Source organism: Gnatocerus cornutus, chromosome 7 (assembly GCF_029298725.1).
Source record: "Gnatocerus cornutus isolate USDA-ARS CGAHR chromosome 7, icGnaCorn1.1, whole genome shotgun sequence".
Classification (NCBI taxonomy): Eukaryota; Metazoa; Arthropoda; class Insecta; order Coleoptera; family Tenebrionidae; genus Gnatocerus; species Gnatocerus cornutus.
In genome coordinates, this window is record NC_142239.1 from 12,954,348 (window position 1) to 12,975,401 (window position 21,054).

Here is a 21,054-nt window from a genome sequence, read left to right on the forward strand (position 1 = left end):
ATAATTTCAGAAATAACATTGGACAAGATCCAATTTTTTAATTTTTTATTATGCATGACGCTTCCGGGGAGTCCTCACATTACCACGTAATGCTGCCCGGTTGCAAATAGAAAATAATTCTATCTTTCATCCCTCCCTTGCCTGTAATTTTAGAAATGCATGATTATTATGCTTATTGATCATGTACATAACTGAGTATGTAATGAAAGCTCGCGACTTCTGTCGTCAATAAGAGTAGGAAAATGCACGAGAAAAACTATTTCCATTGCTGTTCATATTTTATTAAATTCGAAGTGTTCTCCTAATTTTTCATTTTTGAAAAATTACTTTACACTAGACATTTTCCAATTCGGGTCTGTAATTTTTTTTCTGAAGGACTGAAGGAATTAGTCAAGACAAGTTTGAGACGATTAAATTATGCAATTTCAAACTGCCTTTTAAATTAGTTTATCAGTAAATTTGAAAAAAAATAATATTAATTTAAAACTTGCAACTATTAGAAATGGCAGAAATCCCGAATTTAAAAATGTATGCCGCTTCCGGGAGAATAATCGTTACAAAAAAATAATTGTATCTTCCTGAGCTGCCTTACCTATAATTTTAGATATTCATGCTTGGACTTATTGATCATGTGCATAACAGAGAATGTATAAAAGCTCACGACTTCCGTCATCCATAAGAGTGGGAAAAATGAACGAGAAAAACTACTTCGATTACGTCGTGAAACTTTACAGCTTAAGCGGTCTGCGACAAAACTCGCATGTTTTCCTAAAATTTCTCTTCAAGTACGTTTCAATGCCACTGTTTTTTATTCATTATGCTATGATCATCATTAATTTATCTTACACGCGTGATGACGTGTTTGAATTTTGTGAGGTGTTGGAAGCTTTAGCCACGTATGGACAGGTACTGTTTATCACGTTTTGGTTCAAATTTCACTGGTGTGTTTTTAGGTATTTATGCGAAAACTGACCCTATTTTTGTACCCCAAAGAAATTGAAGAAATCATCAGCGATCGGTCGAAGTTCTGGAAATACGACAAATTAAGTGAAGCGTCGATCTCTCCCATTAATGAGAAAATAAGAATATCAATCTTATTTATAAGTTCGTTATGGGTAATCTCCAATGCCAGTGTGGCGGTTTTTCTGATTTCGCCGTTTTTTTTGGAGGAAATTAAGCTACCGACTTCTTGTTGGACACCCGAAAACAACACCATCGTCTTTGTTTTTGTGTACATCCTGCAGTGCGTATTTTTGTGCGAGTTGATAATACTGTCAAGAGTAACTGATGGTTTTTTCTTGTTCATATGCACGGATTTAGAAATCCAACTCAAACTTATTAGAGAAACGCTTGAAGGAATCCGCATTGGTGCCAACCCGTCGGAAGAATCCCAGAAGAAGTTTTTAGAAAAATTCACAGAGTGTGTCAACCATCACAGTTTTTTATTGAAGTGAGTGATGTGCTCCAAGTAAAAACATTGTAAAGTTCTGTTTTAGAATGCACCAAAAAATTAGCAAGGTCTACTCAATTTACTTTATTCTACAATTTATCGTCAATGTTGTTGCGAACTCGATGCAATTCTACATGTTAGGGACAAAGTATGTACGAAATATTTAAGATTTTCACTAAATTATCTAAATATAGTTTTTTGGATGTGGCGCATCGTATTAAATCCATTGGGTATATATGCACCATAATGATACTGGAATCTGTGAATTCTATTCCGCCGAGCAACATTGAAATTGAGGTAAAATTTGTCTGTTTGTTGAAAAATTACTTTGAATTTTAGGCTGAAAATTTGGGGAACGAAATATATAATTTCGATTGGTATAATGCTAGCAACCGAAAAATTCCGAAATTTGTTCTGTTTTGGTTAATGAAGGCGCAGGAGCCGTTGGAGATGTCAGCTGGAGGGCTTTTTGTAGTCAACAGAAATATTATTCTTCAGGTGAGTGACTCGTTTTTTATTCCCTGATATTTAGTTTATTCAAAATTAGATTTGTTAACTACTATTCATTGATTTTAGTAGTTTTAAATAGTCATTTTTGCAACAAATTGCGTAATGGAAGTGTTCTTTGCACTAGAAGATTTTTTCTATAATCGCAGCAAAATCGATTCAACGGTTGGAATTGGAGAAATCTGCACGAATATATTTTTTTAACTTAACAAAATCTGCATTTTTAACGTTAAAAAGTTTAATTAATGTCAAATTATTAAGCCTCACAATTTAATAATCTTAAATTTTATTAAAATCCGTTTAAAAATAGCAAAGATATTAGGACTTGAAATTGGGCCATCTTGTAAAAGCCAGCAACACTTATGAACACCCCCAAAATCGTCTTAAATTTCGAAGATAAAAATTTGCAAACTTACAGACGCTTATAGATGATCAAGCTTCAGAATCTGACGCAAAAATTTGTTTATGCCATCGTTAGTTTGACGTCGCGACGCCTAAAAATTGTATGTTTAGAATTTTTTGAGTTTTTGTGGAAGCACTCGCGAATTAAAATTTTTTTCGATATAAATATCTTATTTTTTATTTTAAATCAAATCCAAAATGTGTTTAAAAGTTGAGAAAAAAACGTTTTTTTATTATTTATATTGTCATAAAAAAAATTGCAATTATTTCCACAAGCCCTCACAAATCGCCAAAACTTACATGTTTAAAGCGTCGCGACGCCAAAACTCTCTGTGATAAAACACAAATTTGCGTTGTCTGCCTGTTTGGTTCAAGAAAAATTCAGTTTTAAATCAGATACCTTACAACGTTTTATCTACGATTGTTCTTCAATTTTAAATTAAGTAATTAAAAAAAGTTAACTAAAAATTTCCGGGCCATCGAATATTAACATTTCAAGTCAGTGGCGCAAATTTGCGTTGACGCAGTTGCTAAGGTAGCATCAGTTTGATTGGGGTTGCTAAGGCACAACTCTGGTTTGCAATCCCGCAAGTCAACATGAAATCGGGCCCATAGTATATTAAATTTGACAACTTACTTGTCGTATCGAAACGATCGTAGATAATAGTTATTTATAGACCAAGTCAGTAAAGTGATTCTTTATCGAACAAGTCAGAGAGGCGAGTTCGATAAAAACCCTTTAGGTACTGACGTGGTGCATGAAAATTTTATCGTCAACCGTCTACAGGTGTAGTTAGGAGAAAATACGTTTTTTGAGCACCACTCCAAAACCATGTTGTATTACAATGTTGTTTACAGTTCAATTTTTCCATCATTCTTTAGATTCATCTTCAGATCTTAAAAAATTATGAATTTGCAGCTGATAAAAATTTTGATTGTACTGGGATGATAAAGTGAATGTTTACTTCCGCAATCACTATGGTGATCCATCGCTTTCTAGACGGTCGGCGATAAAGTAATTTGAATTTATCGAATTTCTCCGTTTTTTATTTTTAAATAGAAGTATTTTGTTGTACAATAGAAAAAATGTTGTGTTTCAGGTACCGAGAGTTGCCTTTTCGATTTGTGCACTTTTAAAATAAATTCGACTAAATTGTAACAAGATGAGAACAAACATTCATTTTTTAGCATTATTTATTATTGGATCTTATAATATTCTTTACATTTTTACAAAAGTACTGTTAGATTATTTATAAATATTTAGTTATAATGCAATCAATAATATAATGTCACTATTTGTTGTAAAATGAATTTACATGTCGTTTGAAGATTGTTATGTTGTTTATTTAAATACAGTTCAAACTTAAAATTTCGTGTTTTTCCCCCTTTTCCCTATTTTGTATTAAGAACATATCTACTAAAAAAATAAGAAACTTGGAAAGCAAGCAAATCGCCGATAAATTAGATTGAAAATAAAACAAGATATTTAATTTACCTACTGGAATAAGCGATACAAAAACAATCTCTGAGTCATTCTTGCCACAAATAGCTGTCCTTATTTTACCACGTAATACTACCCCGTTGAAAAAAATAATTGCATCTTTAGTACCTTGCGAATCTATAATTTTACAAATGCATAATTGAGCTTATTGATCATGTGCATAGATGATTATGTTATAAAAGCTCGCAACTTTCGTCGTCAATAACGATGAGAAAAATAAACGATACGTTGTGAAATTTTCCAATGTTAATTCATTAAAATAGATTCTAGTAATTAATTATAAATTCTAAATTTAATTAAATAATTTAGCTCAAGCTCGTACCTGCAATATTCTTCCAAATTAGAACCTGTCTGAGTAGTGAAAAGCTTTCTTTGTCTTGAAATAGAACACATTTATCTAGCTCTCCAACTGTTAATTTCACTACGTACATGGATGAAAAGACCTCCACAAAGGATTGTAATTTACGCAAAACACAATTTTGGGTCTTTGTAAAATATATCTGTTTATCGCTTGGTATTTTGCGGCTATTCCAGACCATCTGTTCCACCCAAAACTTGGCCCAAACCTAATAAATACAATATTTGAATATACTAAAACTATGGTACTTAATATCTGAAGTAGACAGCTGCCAAAACCACCAATTTTCTTCCGAAAATAAACAGAAAAAATTAATTAACTTAATTAGTAGAGTATCCAGTGCAAGAGCAAAAAAAGTTCAGAGAGTTTGAATCTAATCAACGTAATGCGGATAATTCGAAAATGGAAGAGTTCGATATTCGTATAATTAAGAGAAGGTGTAATTAAAATATTAACACGACCACGTTCTGGATAAATATAGCAAAACGGGTAAAATCAACAGCGTCCTTCAACATATGCAAACATTTAAAATTAAGCCGCACCGGTGGCGTCACGACGCGTCGTTTCTCAATTAATTTAAAATTTATTGGTAAAGTTACTTTATTGGGCTCTCGATTGGTAAAGTGTTAACTACAATGTAAACAGTCGTGGCCACATCTGGCGAGAGTTCAGGAATTTCTTGTAAAAATACTTGTAATTGAATTCGGATAATCTCTACATGTTCGCAGGTTTCCTTTTGATTATATGTAAATTCGGGACGAAATTGAAATGCATCTCGAATGTTTGAAGAGTTAATAAAAGAAGCGAAAAATCTAATTTCGCCTCTTGCATGTTTTTCAACTTATAAAATATTCTCGTCAACACAGACATAACTGAAGACTTTTACTTGGAAACTAGATCTAACTTGTGTATTTTTAATAAAGTCAACGGCAGTGTCTGACTGCAAATTCGAATTGCTAGGAGAATAGTTAATATGTGCTCTTAGGAATTTTAATTATTAAGAAAAAGACTGATGCGTATTCCTTTTACGGAATTTTTATTTAATAAGAGCTGAAGCATTTTTAAAAATGTTTGAAACATCCATTACAATATTATCCAAAACATTTTCCCCGCAACTTTGTTTGAACTTTAACCTCCTCTCCAAATTCCTGGAAATGTATCCCGAAAAAACCACATTGACCACCGTCCAGCAGTTGCAACAACATACGAGATAAACTCCGTTTTTTGCCGGGACCATAACCGCATTTCATTCAAATTCTGGTTTTAAAAAATTGTTGTTTTAAGGTGGCTGTAATTTATTTCGTGGGCGAAGGTAATGTTTTCCTTAGAATGTAGTAAATTTCTGTTGATATTTTATTAATTAGTAATTACTAGCTAGAAAGGAAAATTAATAGAAAAAAATGTGTGCTTGACGAGGGTTTAGGAGTGAAATTCCGTCCGTTTGGACACAAAAAATGTTTTTTGCGACGTGATAAATTATTTAATAATGATGGGCGTTTCACAAAATATAAGTGACACAAATATCCAAACGACTAAAGAAGGTGTGACAGTGGAAAGTTTAAAGTTGAAATTTTAAATCGAATTCTCTAGATTTAAAATTTTTTTTCCCCTTTTTACTATTAGTTTATATGTAGATTTCAAATTCAAATTGGAATAAATTTAAGAAATCAACATTCTTTTGACGTGTTTAATTGCAAAATTATGGATACAAATCTTAGAAATTTTCATTTCAGAATTTCCTCCTTTTTTGTTAAAATTTGTTATTTTTAAGCTGCTTTGGAAAACCACAATCATTAACTTGTTTGTTAATTGTGGCTAATCGCTGAACTGAAAATGTGACACTGGAGGAGCTGAAGACTTCATTATTTGAACATCTAAATCTATTCCATATCATTATTGTAACTTGCATATTTTCGCTGTTAAAATTCCCCAGTTTTCCAGTTTTCCGTGACACGGCGTTATCAATTCAAACATAAACATTTATTATAGTTGACCCACATGTCAATTTGCTCCGTCTAGACTCGGCAATTCATTCTCAGTTCCAACAAACGGACTGTTCAATAAAATATTACGAACAGCAGGAAGATCATTGGCTCAACACGCGAATGATGATATGCAGCAGAAATATGTCAAAAGAACGCTCGAAGGGATACTCGAAAGAAGAGGAGAGGCAATCTGAATAGCAATTCTTTAAACGACGGGAAACCTCCCGGGTCTTGTAAGATTATTGCCTCTCTTATGAAGCAATTTTTTTCCTATTGTAGTCTACGTGGGATTAAGTAACAGAGTTTTATTTGTTTAGATGCAACGCGATTTTATGGGGGCTCTCGTTAGAGTACGTGAATTGCGAACTGAGGGCGGATTTATGGAGACAGGGAGCAGGACCGGATCGGTGTATTTTACGTATGGAAATGCGATAAAAGTCACTGGGGGGCTTTAAATTAGTCACGTAATACTATATTTCGTAATAAAAGTAGTGGGATTGTATAAAAATAGATGTGATTTAGGCGAGCGAAATGGAATTGAAAAAATCAAATTTACGGGAGGCGAATGCGAAAATCTTGTACCGAGAGCTATTGTGAAATTTTATTGACACACCACTTCATTCGTGTGGAGGTTAAGAATACAAATTACACCTCGATTTTATTACGAATGTGTCCACTTTCCTAGGAACGTTGTCTATACAGCGTCCCAAGAGTCCTTTCAACGGTTCAAAGACGTGAATCGATTTTTCGCCCCTCTCCCAGTTTTCCTCCAAGTATAAAATCACTTTTTGTTGATTCCGCATGCTTTCTATATCTTAAATTAAAAAAAAAGAAGATGTTAATATTTTCCCGCCTCCAGCCAAGCGTCTTGTAAAGATAATCTAGAAAATATATCCCAATTTTCCGCTCGGGCTTTCTTTATGTGTAATATTCCCTTTTGTTGTGGTTTTTAAATAAGCATTTTCACCACTACAATCATCTCCATATTTAGAAAAATGTTTGCAAAAACAGTACGTGGATAGTCTAATCTCTACGTACCTAGAAAGGGTCGTTAACTTTGCGGTAAGCCGGTGCTAATAACTCATTTAGTAGCGCCAAACAATGTACGCCACTAACTTAAATTACCCTTGTAATTTATGTTATTAAGTAGCAAAAAGCAGAGGAATCTGGTACGTTACAGATAAAGAAGTTAAATGTCTGCTAGTTCACAGGTCATCTGCCGGAATAACCGAGATATAGAACATTATTTCTAGTCAAATGAAGTTCTTGTGTAGGTAACTGTGGTGTGATGTTACATAACGACTTTACTCCAACACACATAATTGCCCGTATTACGTGGCTTTTACTTCTGAACTTGTTAGAATCTGATACGGGGAGAGAATTGTAAGCTAATCGAGGCAAAAACGAGCTTTCTGCCACTTTAAGGGTGCCAGAATGAGTTAGGTGGAGGTAAATGAATCGGACAACAAAGGGCATAAATACTGAAGTTTATCGAAAAAATAATTTTTTTTTGCTGTTTACATTACTATTTAATAAACAAATCAAAAGTCGTAGTTTTCTCAAATTTGGTTTAATAAAATTCTGTACAACCGGGGACCTCAAAATTCAAAAATTTCTGAATAAAAAAATTACCAAAACATATGAACTCAGTTTTATTTTGTACCACTACAACTTTAAGAGAATTATGAAGGACTACAATCAGACCTGAAGTTAGGTGTACTAGTTTATATGAAAATTGTGGATCATAATTATAAATAACTGTTAAAAATGCAAGTTCCACATCCAAATTCAGTTTAACAATGTGCATATTGAGAACGAAATTCTCGGTATCTGAAACACTTTTTATTAGTCATGTGTACAAAAAATTCACACCCACCTGAAGAAAAATATTTCTGTTGACCACAACAAGTCCTTCAGCAGACATCTCCAACCGCTCCTGTGCTTTCATCAACCAAAAAAGAACAAATTTTTCAATTTTAAAGTTGTACCAATCATTGTTGTAGATTTCGTTTGCTAAATTTTCAGCCTGAAACTGAAAGTAATTTTTGGGGGCCAAACTAATTTGTACCTACCGTGGCGATGTACCCAAAGGCTTTGATAACATGGAGCGTGTCTAAAGAACTAGGAAAATTTAATTTAGTGATAACATTAGAAGAATACTTGCATACTTTGTCCCTAGCATGTAGAACTGCATAGACATTCCAGTAATGTTGATGAAATACTGAAAGATGAAGCTGATGAAATAAATTTTGCTTACTTTTTGGTGAATCCTTAAAAAATATGTTACTAATTTTTCCTTGTAGAATACATCGTACCTACTTGAGTATAAAATAGTGATGACTGGCACACTTCTTGAATGTTCCTAAACACCACTTTTCGAACTTCTTTGAGGCATTGATACCAATTTGAGTTTTCTTCAGTGTTTCTCTAATCAGGTTCAACTGGTCTTCCAAGCCGGTGCATATAAATACGAAGAAAGTGTCAACAATTCGTCCGAATAAAAGCAATTCCTCCAAAAAAACGCAATGGAAGATATACACAAAAATGAACGTAGCAATCGAAACTTTTTTTCTTGGTATCCAACAAACACTCGGTAGATGAAGCTCTGCGATGAAAAAGGGTAAAATCGCCATTACTACTAGGGCGCTGCTACAAACTCCCCCGAACAGAGGTACAAATAAAATCGATTTTCTTATCTTTTTGTCAATGTGAAAAACTGATGCTTTTGCGGTCCAAAAATTTGGATTCTTCCACTTTTTCTTGATTTCGTGTCTTGATCAGCTTTTGTATCCCTGCTTTAGCACATTGAAAAGGAAATTCAGAGTGTCTGGAACGTGTTTAATATATTTGAAGAAGATTAAAATGGAGGGTAGAAACTGGATCGATAACAATGAAGACCAATCATTATCGATTGGTAAAGAAAACAAAAAATTTAATAAAAATAAAAATAAATAAATGAAGAAAAAAGTAATGCATACAAAAAAATTAGTCACCTACCTCAAAAAAAAATCTGCTATTTACAATAAGTCCTCCAAAGACTCTTAGGTCTCAACACCCAACAGCAGACTTCCAGATCTTTCGATTTGGCGATTTAGGATAAATTCTTGCACACTTCGTTCTTAACATGTCGAATTGCATTCTAGAACAAAATTTGACAAACTCAACTGAATAACTTACTTGAGTAAAAATCTGTGACGGTTTTCACACTTTTCGGTATTTTTCGAGATGTTGGTACCAATGCGAATTCTTAAAAAGCCACATAAATTCGAAGAATGAAGAAAATCGAAGATTATTTTTGAGTAGTAGTCCAAAATTTCGGGCGACTTTTTTTTCCTTTGGGATACTCAAACAGAATCAATCAAAACTACTTAAACTTGAACCAGAAGGTAATAAAACCACTTGAGAAAATGTTGATAACTTGTAAATTAGACTTTGGGAAGATTTTCAAAGACGTGCGAGCTTTTTCCCGTACCGGTTAAGTATAAGTTATCAGACCGCAATTTTTCTTATGCAGACTGGTAGGGATGACAAAAGTCAGGCGCTTTGATACCATAATTGATTACGAACCTAATCAATAATTGAAATTACAAATTTATAACAACCACAAGCAAGGAAAATCAAGAAGGTGCAATTACTAGCTGCATCGGGGTTACACAAAGGCAGTAATTATTGGTAAGGTTGACTCAGCGATCATTTTACTCAACACGGAAGGATCGTACATTTTTGAAATCGTGCTGAAAGCTCAAGGTGAAATCTGCATGTGTTGTAGTCTAATTATACCAAAACGTCCGTTTTTCCACGGAATTATGTAAAATCCTCCGGGTCCTTGTATCTGTCCATTGTTCTGTAAAGTATTAAATGCAGGACACGTAGGAAGACTTCAGTTGCCATTGTGGTAAAGCTCTTTAGAATTCACCTACGTTTTGCATCGATGATATTTCATTTCGCAAAGTGGATGATAAATAGACGTGTAATAAAAATGTGAGAGAATTTTGTCTCAGGTAACATTAATTTCACTATGCACTGTTAGATGTGATTATTGATTAACCGAGTCAAGAACAAAGAAAGCTCATCAAAAATTAACTTGAAAAGTTCATACAAAGCTTGTGTCTTGAGAATTTCATGTCATGTCATGACATTGCAGTTATTGTCTTACGTAATGTTCAATGAATAAAAATTAGAACTTTATTAGTTAAATAATTTTATAATAATTGATTTGAATTGTGTTGACCACTGACGCGTACTTATTTTGATAGAAATTTCAATTTCAATCAAACACGCGATCACCTAAGCAGGGAAGTTTTCCAACGCGATCGAAATGATTTTTTTTGAGCATTTTCCCACGATTATTGACAAAAGTCGTGAATTTTCAATACTCTATTACACACGTGATTAATAAATTGTTTAAATTTAAATTCGTTTTTCTTGCTTTTTAATTTTGTAATTAGTCATAATTAGTAAACAAGTCAAAAATGGTTAGCTTCACAGATTTGTTTCCATTGGGTTCTAGAACTACAGACATTAATAAAAAATCTTGAAAAAAATTCTGTTCATTGCTCTATAATTCTGCATTAAGCCACAAAATTTTTGAAACTTTTGAACACAAACCGAAAACTCGAAAACTGGAGAAATAGTTTGACGGTATTAACTTACCAATGAACAAATTTGAGAATAAATAATTAATAATAGAATTAATAGTGATTCATAAATAATAATTAAATGTAAAAATTTTTTTTGCCCAAAATCTTGTTCTCAGATTTGCGAGTTTTTACTTTCCACACATTGAAAAAGTGAAAATTTTAAACTACTTAAGATTGATTTCTAAGATGAAAAATTGCGCGAAAAAATCCGTAAAGGATTTTTATATATTTGCTATAATTCCGGAAATATCGAGAAAAATTGTTTCCAGAGCTTCAAAATTTTGGTCCTCTGGCAACAAGCCGAAATTTCAAACGCGTCTAAATCAGTTATTTGTTGATGAACGAGGTGGTTTTGGATTCAGCGCAAAATTCTGCGTAAAATGACCCTATATAACTCAAATTTCCTCAACAAATAACCGAGATATCGACCAAATTACATTTTCAGAAGGTGATTTGGGTCATTTTCAAGGCGCTGTTTTAAGGCGAAAACTGCAATTAGTATTATTGAGTTATATATCGATCGAAGGAGGAGCTTGAGATCTATCAACTGGCCAAATCTCAGATTGATCGGGCAAGTGGTTTACAAAAGGCGATCAAAAAACGAAAAATTGAAAAATTTTCATCGATTGAGTCGCAAAATTTTTTTGTCTAAAAAATTGACCACCGAATCTTTAACTTTTAAGAGTTTTTTCTAAAGAAAAATGAGCTTAAAAAACGATGGCGCAAACCGTTTCTTAAAATCTTTTTTAGTTTCGGAAATATGGAGCTTGAAAATTTACCAACTCAAAACCCAATAATCCGAAAGTGTGATCGCTCATAACTCAGTTATTTTTTTTATCGATCTGAACGAATCTTGCATTTTTCGATTTTGAGTAAAATTCTGCGTAAAATGAGCACCAATAAATAAGCAAGACAGCGACCGAGTCTGTGTTAGAGACTGAAAGGCAGCTAACTTCTACATCTTTATGTCTCTACTGAAGAATCTTAGATTCGAAAACAATCTCTCTCATTTGAAGTTCATTCAGGTCATTTTCCCAATTTTCCCCATCTCATTTTTCCGCAATTGTACATTTCATTTCCACCAGTCCAAAAGTAGCCCGATCCAAACAATCTAAAATTGAAACCTCTTTCAAGTTTCGTCTTATCTTCTTCGTTTCGAATAACAAAAGCATTTCCCGTGCTTACAATCGCGAAAATAAAATAAGAGAAAACTTAGCGAAACAATATTCCGGACAATATGATTTATCTGAAACTGATAAAAATCCTCGTATTTTTTTTTGAAGAGGCTTTATACGCCCGGACAGGTGAATATAAATAATATTTTATTTTATCTCGACAATAATGAATCAAGACTGTAAAGGCGTCATTTTTTATTCGGCTTTTATGGGGCGGTCGCACTTAGACGTGTTTATTTAAAGTGTCGTAAAATCGACAAAATTTTAAACACAAAATATTATAAATTACATTAAGGAATTCCCAACGGAATTACCACAACACGAAGAATTTTAGTTAGTTTATTATTTAACACTATAGAAGAAACCACAAGTATGTAATCTTCTTTATGATTATTGTGTTAGTTACGTGTCGCTTCCTTAAGATTAGCACCGCAGTTTTCGTTTCAGGTACGTCATTACAATTATTTTAATACATTTTACTTTAAGAAAATAACAATGATTCAACGAAAAATATAATTTTCTCAACCACCAGAAAGAAATTAATGTAAAAGCGACCAATTTCGTACCAGTTTTCAAGGTCTAAAAATAATTTCCACGTGTAATTAGAGATTAAAAGATTACACAAATCTGTAGGTATTATTTTATTCAAATTTTCATTTAGTAGAGTCGAAAGAATGCCTCGTGCTCTCTGTATTAATAAACAAGAAAAATCCAATCATCATTATATTGCGATGCGTTTTCAAGAAAACCCATCAACGAATGGGACAATAATAATCATATAAAATGGTGTTGATTGTTGTAATCACGTTATAAAAGAATAAAACTAACTTTAGTCGTGCTCGGGTCTAATAAACAGTCAGTGTTTAGTTGGACGGAAGACAACAAACCATATTTCAGTGAGTTTAATTATTTCAATTAAGTGTTGGTTAAACTTCCACGGTATTGTTAGATGGTTGAGGTTGTTATTAATTATAACTTTCATTAAGGAAATCATTTCTGGCAGGAAATATAAAAATTCGCAATTTCCAGGATGATTCGGTCGAGCTATGCTATACTATTTTCGGACACTTCGGTTTAGTGAAGTCGTACTTTCGGTAATATTAAAGTCATTAGAAATGTTACGAGGTAACGATATAAAGTTTATAATTCGTTTATTGCAAATAATAAAATCGTTAAACCACCTCAAGGACTTACATAAATGTATTGATTTATAGGTGAAAACAAAAAACATAGATAATAATTATTATCAAGATTTGTTTTATTATTTTTACTATTACAATAATAATTTTTGGTTTTAAAGTTGTATATTTTTTTCTGATGAATTTCTGCTTATCCATTCTCGTTTTCTACATTTTTTTCTATATTAATAGCTTCATTCTTGATCTTCTCAGTGCATTATTTTTTCTATCGTCCTTAAGTTTAGACTTCTTAACTCCAAGGGATGAAGCAGCTTTTGCTGCAGATTCTTTTATATCCGACGGAAAACTATCGAAATCACTTATAATGTTTTTCAACACTGTTTTGAAGAAACTTTTTTTACAACTAATGCATAAAATCAAACTCAAATTGTGTTTACGACAAAATTAAACCACGCGATTAAAATTTTGACTTGCTGATGACTTCCGACATAATAATAAAAAATATGTTGCAATCGTGGATAAAACGTTGTATATTACACGTGGAAGTGCATCATTATAATATTGGTGCTTTTACCATGAACTCGGACTAACGGGTAACTCAATTCACTCATTTTACATAATAAAATGATGCAATATAAATAACTATTACGGACCCCGGAGTTTTATTTTCACAACTAAAATGCTCAGATTTTTAGGTTTTCAAGGTTTTAAAAGGATTTTCAGTTCTTCACATTTTTATAATCTAAAATCTTTTGCTCATAAAATCCTAAGTCTTTTATACTTATCAGATTCTCTAGTCAAACTTTCAGTTTCTCAGTTCTTTCAGTTTTCAGGCGCAATTCTAAAAATTCTTATCCAAGTAGTCTTGTCAGCTAGAATTGAACTCTGCGCCTTTTTTTACATTTTTGGGACTGGCCACCTTGAACCGAAGATGTTGCACAGGCAGGTGGCACAATTACAAAAAAAATCTGACTCGATGGATATTTTCTTTTCAATTTTTATATTTTTTTTTCAATTTTTTGTTTTTTAGTCACCACTCGTAAACTGTTTAAGCTACCGATATGAGATTTGGCCAGTTCATAGATTTCGAGTTGCTCTTTCGATACGTATATAACTCAAAAGTGTTAAACGTCGTTTTTGCTTCAAAAAAATTATAATAAAATCACCCCCAAAAGACTATTTGAAAACTGATTTTGGTCAATGTCCCGTTTATTTGGGAAGCAAACTCAAGTTATTAGTGCTTATTTAACGCAAAATTTCACGCAGAATCCAAAACTAGGCGAATTTTTAACGTACGTCAACAAATAACTGAGTAACAACCATTCGAATTTTTGGAAGTCCCCAGAGGGCCAAATTTTTGGAAATTTGAAACCATTTGTGCTCAATATCTCGGAAAATACGACGATACGGATTTTGCCATCGTTTTTCTCTTGCTTTTTTAGTTAAGACTCGCTTTTAAATTTTCCGAAAGTCAAAAATTTGATTTCGTATAACCAGTTATTCTGCGGTCGATATCTCGCTTATTTTTTATTAGAGCTCATTTTAAGCAGAATTTCAGATTCCAAATCCAGGCTTAAAATCGAGTTACGGCAATAAATAACCGAGTTATGGCCGATCGTGCGAGAAAGTTGATGGTTTTTCACAGTCAGAGTAAAAAGTTTTGCAATATTGTAATATTGTAAAGAAGAGTAAACTGAGTCATACTAAATCTTGCACTTAACGTCTCGTCTTTCCGTGCAAATTTGTACTGGTCGACGAAAATGCCCCTTTTTCTGTGTGTTTTTTTCTACGTGACTCTCTAATTTCATTCACAAAACGTTTCTTCAAATTTTCCAAATCACTCCCATGTTTACGATAATACATAATCTGAGATACAGAAAAGTAGAAAAAACTCCATAAAGATTCCTCCACAATTAAAAACAGATCAATAATCAACCAGAATTGCGTAAATTCGTGATTACAACCGACAAATTTCATCAAACATGTGTTTATGACACCAAATTATCGCGACAAGGAATTGATTTCAGTACGAAATGTGACGGTTTCCGCCTTTTATAGTAACATCCGCCGGGCAGCGATAACATGTTAGTAACGCACAGACGGTTTTTAATAAGCATCTAGTTTTTCGCCTGAGGATATTAGTTGCTGATAGACGAAACGATGGAGATGAGTTAAGTGTTTTACATTACTGAGGTAAATCTAAAATAACTGTTGCCACGGTGCGAACATGTTAACATGCATATTTACAGTCAGTAATCATTATCAAAGTAATGATTCCTTCAGTCACGACGATGTAATTTCAATTGATTAACAATACACGTGCTTATAATGATGATAATGATTATTGGGACCATAAAATTTATTTGTGTGTTGTGTTCGATTGTGGTGAGTTCCTAAAATTCTTAATGAAGACCAAACGACATTTTTATCTCATGAAGGCCACGAAATGGAAAAGTTATTAATTTATAAGTTCCGACAAACTATTGTCGCTGCTAAAAGTATTCACAATCCCAATCAAAAACGTCGGTCAAAACTCAATCAATCACTCTTCATTTCGTTATTATTTTATTTCCATTATATTTTTCCCATCAGATAAAACGGGCGAAAATGAGCACATTATGAAATGTTTAAAAATGTAAAAGGTAGTAATAAAAGGAACCTGTACAAGCTCAGCTCCGTTCATTAGTTTGTGTTTAGGTAGATGACAGTTATCAACAATTTCCACGTGAGTAATTATATAAATTAAATGTTTATTATTGTTCCGAGGCTACAATTAATTTAAAATTCACTGCAAAAAAACCCAACTTAATTTGTAATTCGTACGATACGAAAATTGGGGTAATTAAACAAAATGACACGAATTAGCATAGACGTCGTGTGCGATAAATATTGTTATAATTTATACTTTCGAAAATTGATAATAAGTTCCTGAATATATTAGAATTAATGCGTTGAAGAATGCTTGTTAGAGGTCGAATTCTCTAATGATTATCTAGAACAGTGTTATCAAGTCTAGACGTTGCAACACTATACTTCTTATAATTGCAAATAGAATTGGTAAGACACGTGCAAAACCGGTTAATAAACGTGATCTTATGTTTATAAACAATCTGATGAAATTAATTTTTATGGCGTCGTGCTTGAGCAGATTGGGGAAATTGAAGTTGCAAAAAGATTCTTTTTTGAAGCAGAAAAAGGCGCCTTCGTTGCAAGGAATTGGGACGGATCAGAACAGAATTCTTGCAATGTAGAAAACGGTGGTTAGTCGACATTATTTTAACTAATTTTGTTAATCGTTTGATAACAGTGATGATATTAAAAATTGGGGGAATAATCGGATTTTTATGTGGTTTTAGCCTACAGGGAGGTAAAAGTAAAAGTTAAAATTATCTACAATCTAATTTTATGGCAGCATTTAATGCCCTTTAAAAACAGGATTTTGGAAAAGTATAAGCATTAATTTTAATGAAATTGTTCGAAAATTAATTAGTTATTCTTAGAATGATGGTAAAATTTGTACCAGTTCAATTTCGTTTTGGCAAATGCTGAATTTTTGTCATTCTTTCTAGATATAAAAATCTATAAAATTTCTTTCTCAAATTTTTTGCTTCTGCATCCCTCTTAGTAGTGTTAACAACAGTAACGTTTCCAAATATCTTTGCGATGGCTTCAAATAGCCTTATACCGAAATTATATAAAATAGAATTATACCAAAAATGTTCAAAGTAATTATGTACCTAGTTCTTTTCAAATATAAAAATTTCAAAAAAAAAATCCACTTGACTACTAGAATTGTCAAAGGCAGTAATGTCTCAAAATTTAATTGCAATAGCATTAAAATGCTAGTTATGGCGCCCATTCGAAAGTGTTGAATTTTTATTGTTGCCTCTACATACATATTTACAAAATTTTTAAAATTTTTGTTTTTGGTTTAATATGTTTTAGAATTAAATTTGGAGCTTGGAGACACAGTTAATATGACTTCAAACTTTCATTTAAAACAATAAAAGGCAATCTTTGAAAAACAGAATATTATTTCATAACCTAAACCATTTTTTTAAACATTTTTATTATTTTTCCATTAAAAATGTACTTTATATTTTCATAACCCAGACACAAACAGATAAACAAAGATAACAACTACTTACTTAAATGGAACTTAAAAAGGGTAAAGGACAATACATATCGATAACGTGTAAGTGCCATCAAGAACACAAAAGAAGGAATAGTTGAATAGAAAAAATAATAGATCTTCAAAGATAACTTATTTTATTTACCTTTAAAACATCAAAATAGATTCAAGTAAACGTAGAGACGCAATAAAACTGCAAATAAACACGACTTTAATTCTTAAACCCTGAAAATAAATTGCACCACACTTCGTAAAAAGTACCTTTATTCATTTTGTATTTACTTTACGATAAGACAACTGATACCGACAACGTGTCCCATTTGCACAAAGTTCGCATTTAATAACAAATTCAGAAAAAAAGCGCCCTAATATCAGTAGAATTTTGTTCGATGTGCCAAAATTAGTGTACACAATCACTTATAAAGTATGCAAGACACAATTCTACGCATGAATAATTAGTACAGTTTCTAGATACATATGTTTGTGAAAGATTAGCAATCTTTATTATGTATCTTGAAATGATAAATGGTTGTTATACCAAACTTCCGTCCAATTGAAGCAGACTGTCATATAAAGACTGAAAATTCCGAACAAATATTGAGAATTGGAAAATTTTACGTGCCTGTCGTTGACCGGAGTGCGTTATCTCCAACAAGAGTTCAAGAAGTCGTGCTGTAAAGAAAGGTAAAACCGTTACCAATTTTTGCATTGGAGCTAATCAATTGATTGCCATTGATCATGTTTATTTTTAAAAACACTTGGAGCTGATAAGTATAAAAACTGTCATCATAGAGCACTTATTCGTGAAAAGTAATTTGTACAATTCATTGTTTTTTAGCTCATTTTTACTGTTGTTGCAGTAAGCAATGGTCTTTCTTCTTCTTCTGGCACTGTTTTCCTCCCCCGTGACAGCCCAAAACCAACCATCATGCGACAGTTTAATCTTCTGCCAAGGACAACTCCTCCACACTGTCCAAATGGCGCGCATCTTCAACGACTCCAAGAGTTTCGTTGACATGAAACTCCGATACGACGAAGCGACAACTTTGAAGAATTTCGAGCAGTTAGTGAACGACACTAACAACAATCCGACTAAAGATCAAGTGAAGCAGTTTGTTGACGACAACTTCGAAGAAGCCAATGAGTTTGATACGTGGGTACCACCGGATTATACTCCAACTCCAGAGATTCTCTCCAGAATCGAAGACCCGGAGTATAAGAAATTCGCTGAGAACTTGGTGGCGATTTGGCCGAGTCTTGCACGGAAAGTGAAGAAGGAAGTTATCGACAATCCCCAATTCTACACTTTTCTTCCTGTAGAAAACGGGTTTGTTATCCCAGGAGGACGTTTCAAAGAGTTTTATTATTGGGACTCCCTCTGGATTATCGAGGGATTGTTGTTGAGCGACATGAAAGATACTGTTAGAGGAATGTTGGATAACTTCATCTCGATAGTGGACAAGTACGGGTTTGTTCCCAACGGAGCAAGAATCTACTATTTGAACAGATCGCAGCCGCCACTTCTGAGCTTGATGGTGGCGAAGTACCTCGAAGCAACCAAAGACACTGAGTGGCTACAGAAGAATATTCAAATTCTTGACAAAGAATTGACTTTCTGGTTGGAGAACAAGTTGGTAACAGTGACGAAGGATCGTCTGAATTATACTCTTGCTCATTATGACTCTGAGAGTGGAAGCCCGCGCCCGGAATCGTACTATGAAGACCACACCACTGCTAGCGTCTTCAAGGATGAAAACGATAAAATCCAACTATGGGCGGAATTGAAAAGCGGCGCTGAAAGTGGCTGGGACTTCTCAACTCGTTGGATTGTAGACGACAATGGAGCATTCAATGGGAATTTGTCGGCGCTCCACACCCGCAGTATCATCCCTGTGGACCTCAACTCCTTCCTCTGCCAAGCCTTCCGGAAACTCGCAGAGATGTACGTAGAAGTGCACAATTACAACAGGGCCATGTTCTGGTACGAGAAAGCCAACATCTGGCAGATAGCCATCGAGAAAGTCTTCTACGACGAAGACGACGGGATTTGGTACGACTGGGAAAACACCCTAAACCAACCAAGAAAGTACTTCTTCCCATCCAACTTCGCTCCTCTGTGGGCCGAAGCGTACGACTCCCTTTACGCAGACCTTTTAGGCCAACGCGCCGCAGAGTACTTCGAAGACCAGAAAGTGCAGACCTTGGAAGCTGGTATCCCAGCGTCCCTAGAAAACAGTGGGGAGCAATGGGACTATCCCAACGCCTGGCCTCCTCTACAGTCCGTCGTCATTACAGGATTAGACAAAACTGGAAACTGTAAAGCGAAGAAACTAGCAAAAGAGTTTGCCACTCGTTGGCTCAAGTCCAACATGATTGGTTACAACGAGACGGGAGAAATGTTTGAGAAGTACGACGCTATAGTTCCTGGAAAGTACGGAGGAGGAGGAGAGTACGTCGTCCAGAGTGGTTTCGGGTGGACGAACGGCGTCGTTTTCGAGTTTCTTAACAGATTTTTTGCAACGCCAGCGGAGAAGTCGTAGGGTTTCTTATCAATGTGATATTTTAAGTAAATTATATTGTTAACTTAATTAATAAATAAATACGTGTGTTGTTTGTCGGAGCTGATGTTGATGACTTATTAAAATAATAAATCAATCATCGACATTGCGAAATTTAAACTTGTAGTTGGAATGCTGAGATCAATTTGTTTTTACGTCAGTTTTAACAATGAAAGAACATTTTTAGTCAAATGACGTACTTATGGAAAATTATTTTTCCAGAACTGATAAACGTAGAGGAGACCGGGGTAAAATGATCCTTCGAAGTAAAATGATTCCCTTTGATTCCCAAACTGCCCTTAATTCCATCTATTAATAAAATGATTAAATATGTTGCTGAACCTGCGGATATTGCAGACAAGCACCTGCATACAGTTCGTTGAATATTCAAAAAAATTGCAACGATATTTGTGTTTTTCCTTGGTTCGATCTAAGGTAAGGCATTTTTTAATCAAGTGTATTTTACCTTTCAAATTAAAATTTCAAAATGACCCCTGTGGTGTTTTAAAGGATTAACATTAAACTTTCAATTTTTTGTAGATTCAGTTGCAACATTGCATGTTGTAAATTTATGAATTATGTTCTTTGTACTTATTGCACTTGGAGAAAACGATCATTCACCTAGGTACTGCCTAAAACGATTTTCAGAATAAAAAAATCAGAACAAGTTAGATCAAAACTGTTTATTACAGCGTTTCGAAACAGACTTCTTGAGCTTCTATACAAGAGTACATGCGCTTGAACCAATTCCTAAAGCATCCAGCCCACGCCTCTTGAAGTAGCGCGCTAACTTCGTCCTGGAATGCTTGCATCGCGTCATCAGGACACTGAAACGATCGGTTTCGGAGTCATAGGTGTATACCCAGGTTTTATCATCTGTAACAATCTCTGATCCACGATTGGAAATGCCATCTTCAAAACGATCCGGCATGTAGCGGCACCAATCTACGCGCGCGTCCTTTTGCTCCTGCCTCAGCTGGTGTGGGACCCAACGCGATGCAATTTTTTAACTCGCAGGTGTTGGTGCAAAATGCTGTCCAACGCTGCCGATCTAATGTTTAAGATGTGCTGAATCTCGCAACATGCGATTCGACGGTTATTCACTATTAGTTCCTCCACAGCATTAACGTTTTCTGGAGTAACTGCGGTTGAAGGTCGGCCGCTTCTTTCTTCATCCTTCAATGTTACACGTCCGCGCCGAAATTCA

General features: G+C 33.9%; 2 protein-coding genes across 7 annotated transcripts; both read left to right on the top strand.

The window, feature by feature from the left end:
* The first annotated feature begins 690 nt into the window (after window positions 1–690).
* On the top strand, window positions 691–6,401 carry LOC148171135 (uncharacterized). The gene is made up of 6 exons (XM_088042292.1): window positions 691–906; window positions 954–1,450; window positions 1,497–1,598; window positions 1,645–1,747; window positions 1,790–1,948; window positions 6,258–6,401. The coding sequence occupies exons 1-6, from the start codon at window positions 691–693 to the stop codon at window positions 6,399–6,401; spliced, it is 1,221 nt and encodes a 406-aa protein (XP_087898418.1).
* A 6,047-nt stretch (window positions 6,402–12,448) lies between these two features.
* LOC148171136 (trehalase-like) lies at window positions 12,449–19,909 on the top strand. 6 transcript variants are annotated; one of them, XM_088041408.1, is made up of 2 exons: window positions 12,449–12,465; window positions 18,150–19,909. In XM_088041408.1, exon 2 carries the CDS (start codon window positions 18,156–18,158, stop codon window positions 19,827–19,829), a length of 1,674 nt encoding a protein of 557 aa, XP_087897534.1. In that variant the 5' UTR covers window positions 12,449–12,465; window positions 18,150–18,155; the 3' UTR covers window positions 19,830–19,909. The 6 variants fall into 6 exon arrangements, with proteins under 6 accessions (XP_087897534.1, XP_087897535.1, XP_087897530.1 ...); XM_088041409.1 differs by lacking the exon at window positions 12,449–12,465 and adding an exon at window positions 12,898–12,914; XM_088041404.1 differs by lacking the exon at window positions 12,449–12,465 and adding an exon at window positions 15,193–15,350.
* Window positions 19,910–21,054: the final 1,145 nt, after the last annotated feature.

Coding starts and splice junctions, on each gene's coding strand:
- LOC148171136 (XM_088041408.1), top strand. CDS start 18,156: ATGGTCTTTCTTCTTCTTCTGGCACTGTTTTCCTCCCCCGTGACAGCC.
- LOC148171135 (XM_088042292.1), top strand. CDS start 691: ATGAACGAGAAAAACTACTTCGATTACGTCGTGAAACTTTACAGCTTA. Junction 907..953: donor CTTTAGCCACGTATGGACAG/GTACTGTTTATC, acceptor GTGTGTTTTTAG/GTATTTATGCGAAAACTGAC. Junction 1,599..1,644: donor TTCTACATGTTAGGGACAAA/GTATGTACGAAA, acceptor ATCTAAATATAG/TTTTTTGGATGTGGCGCATC.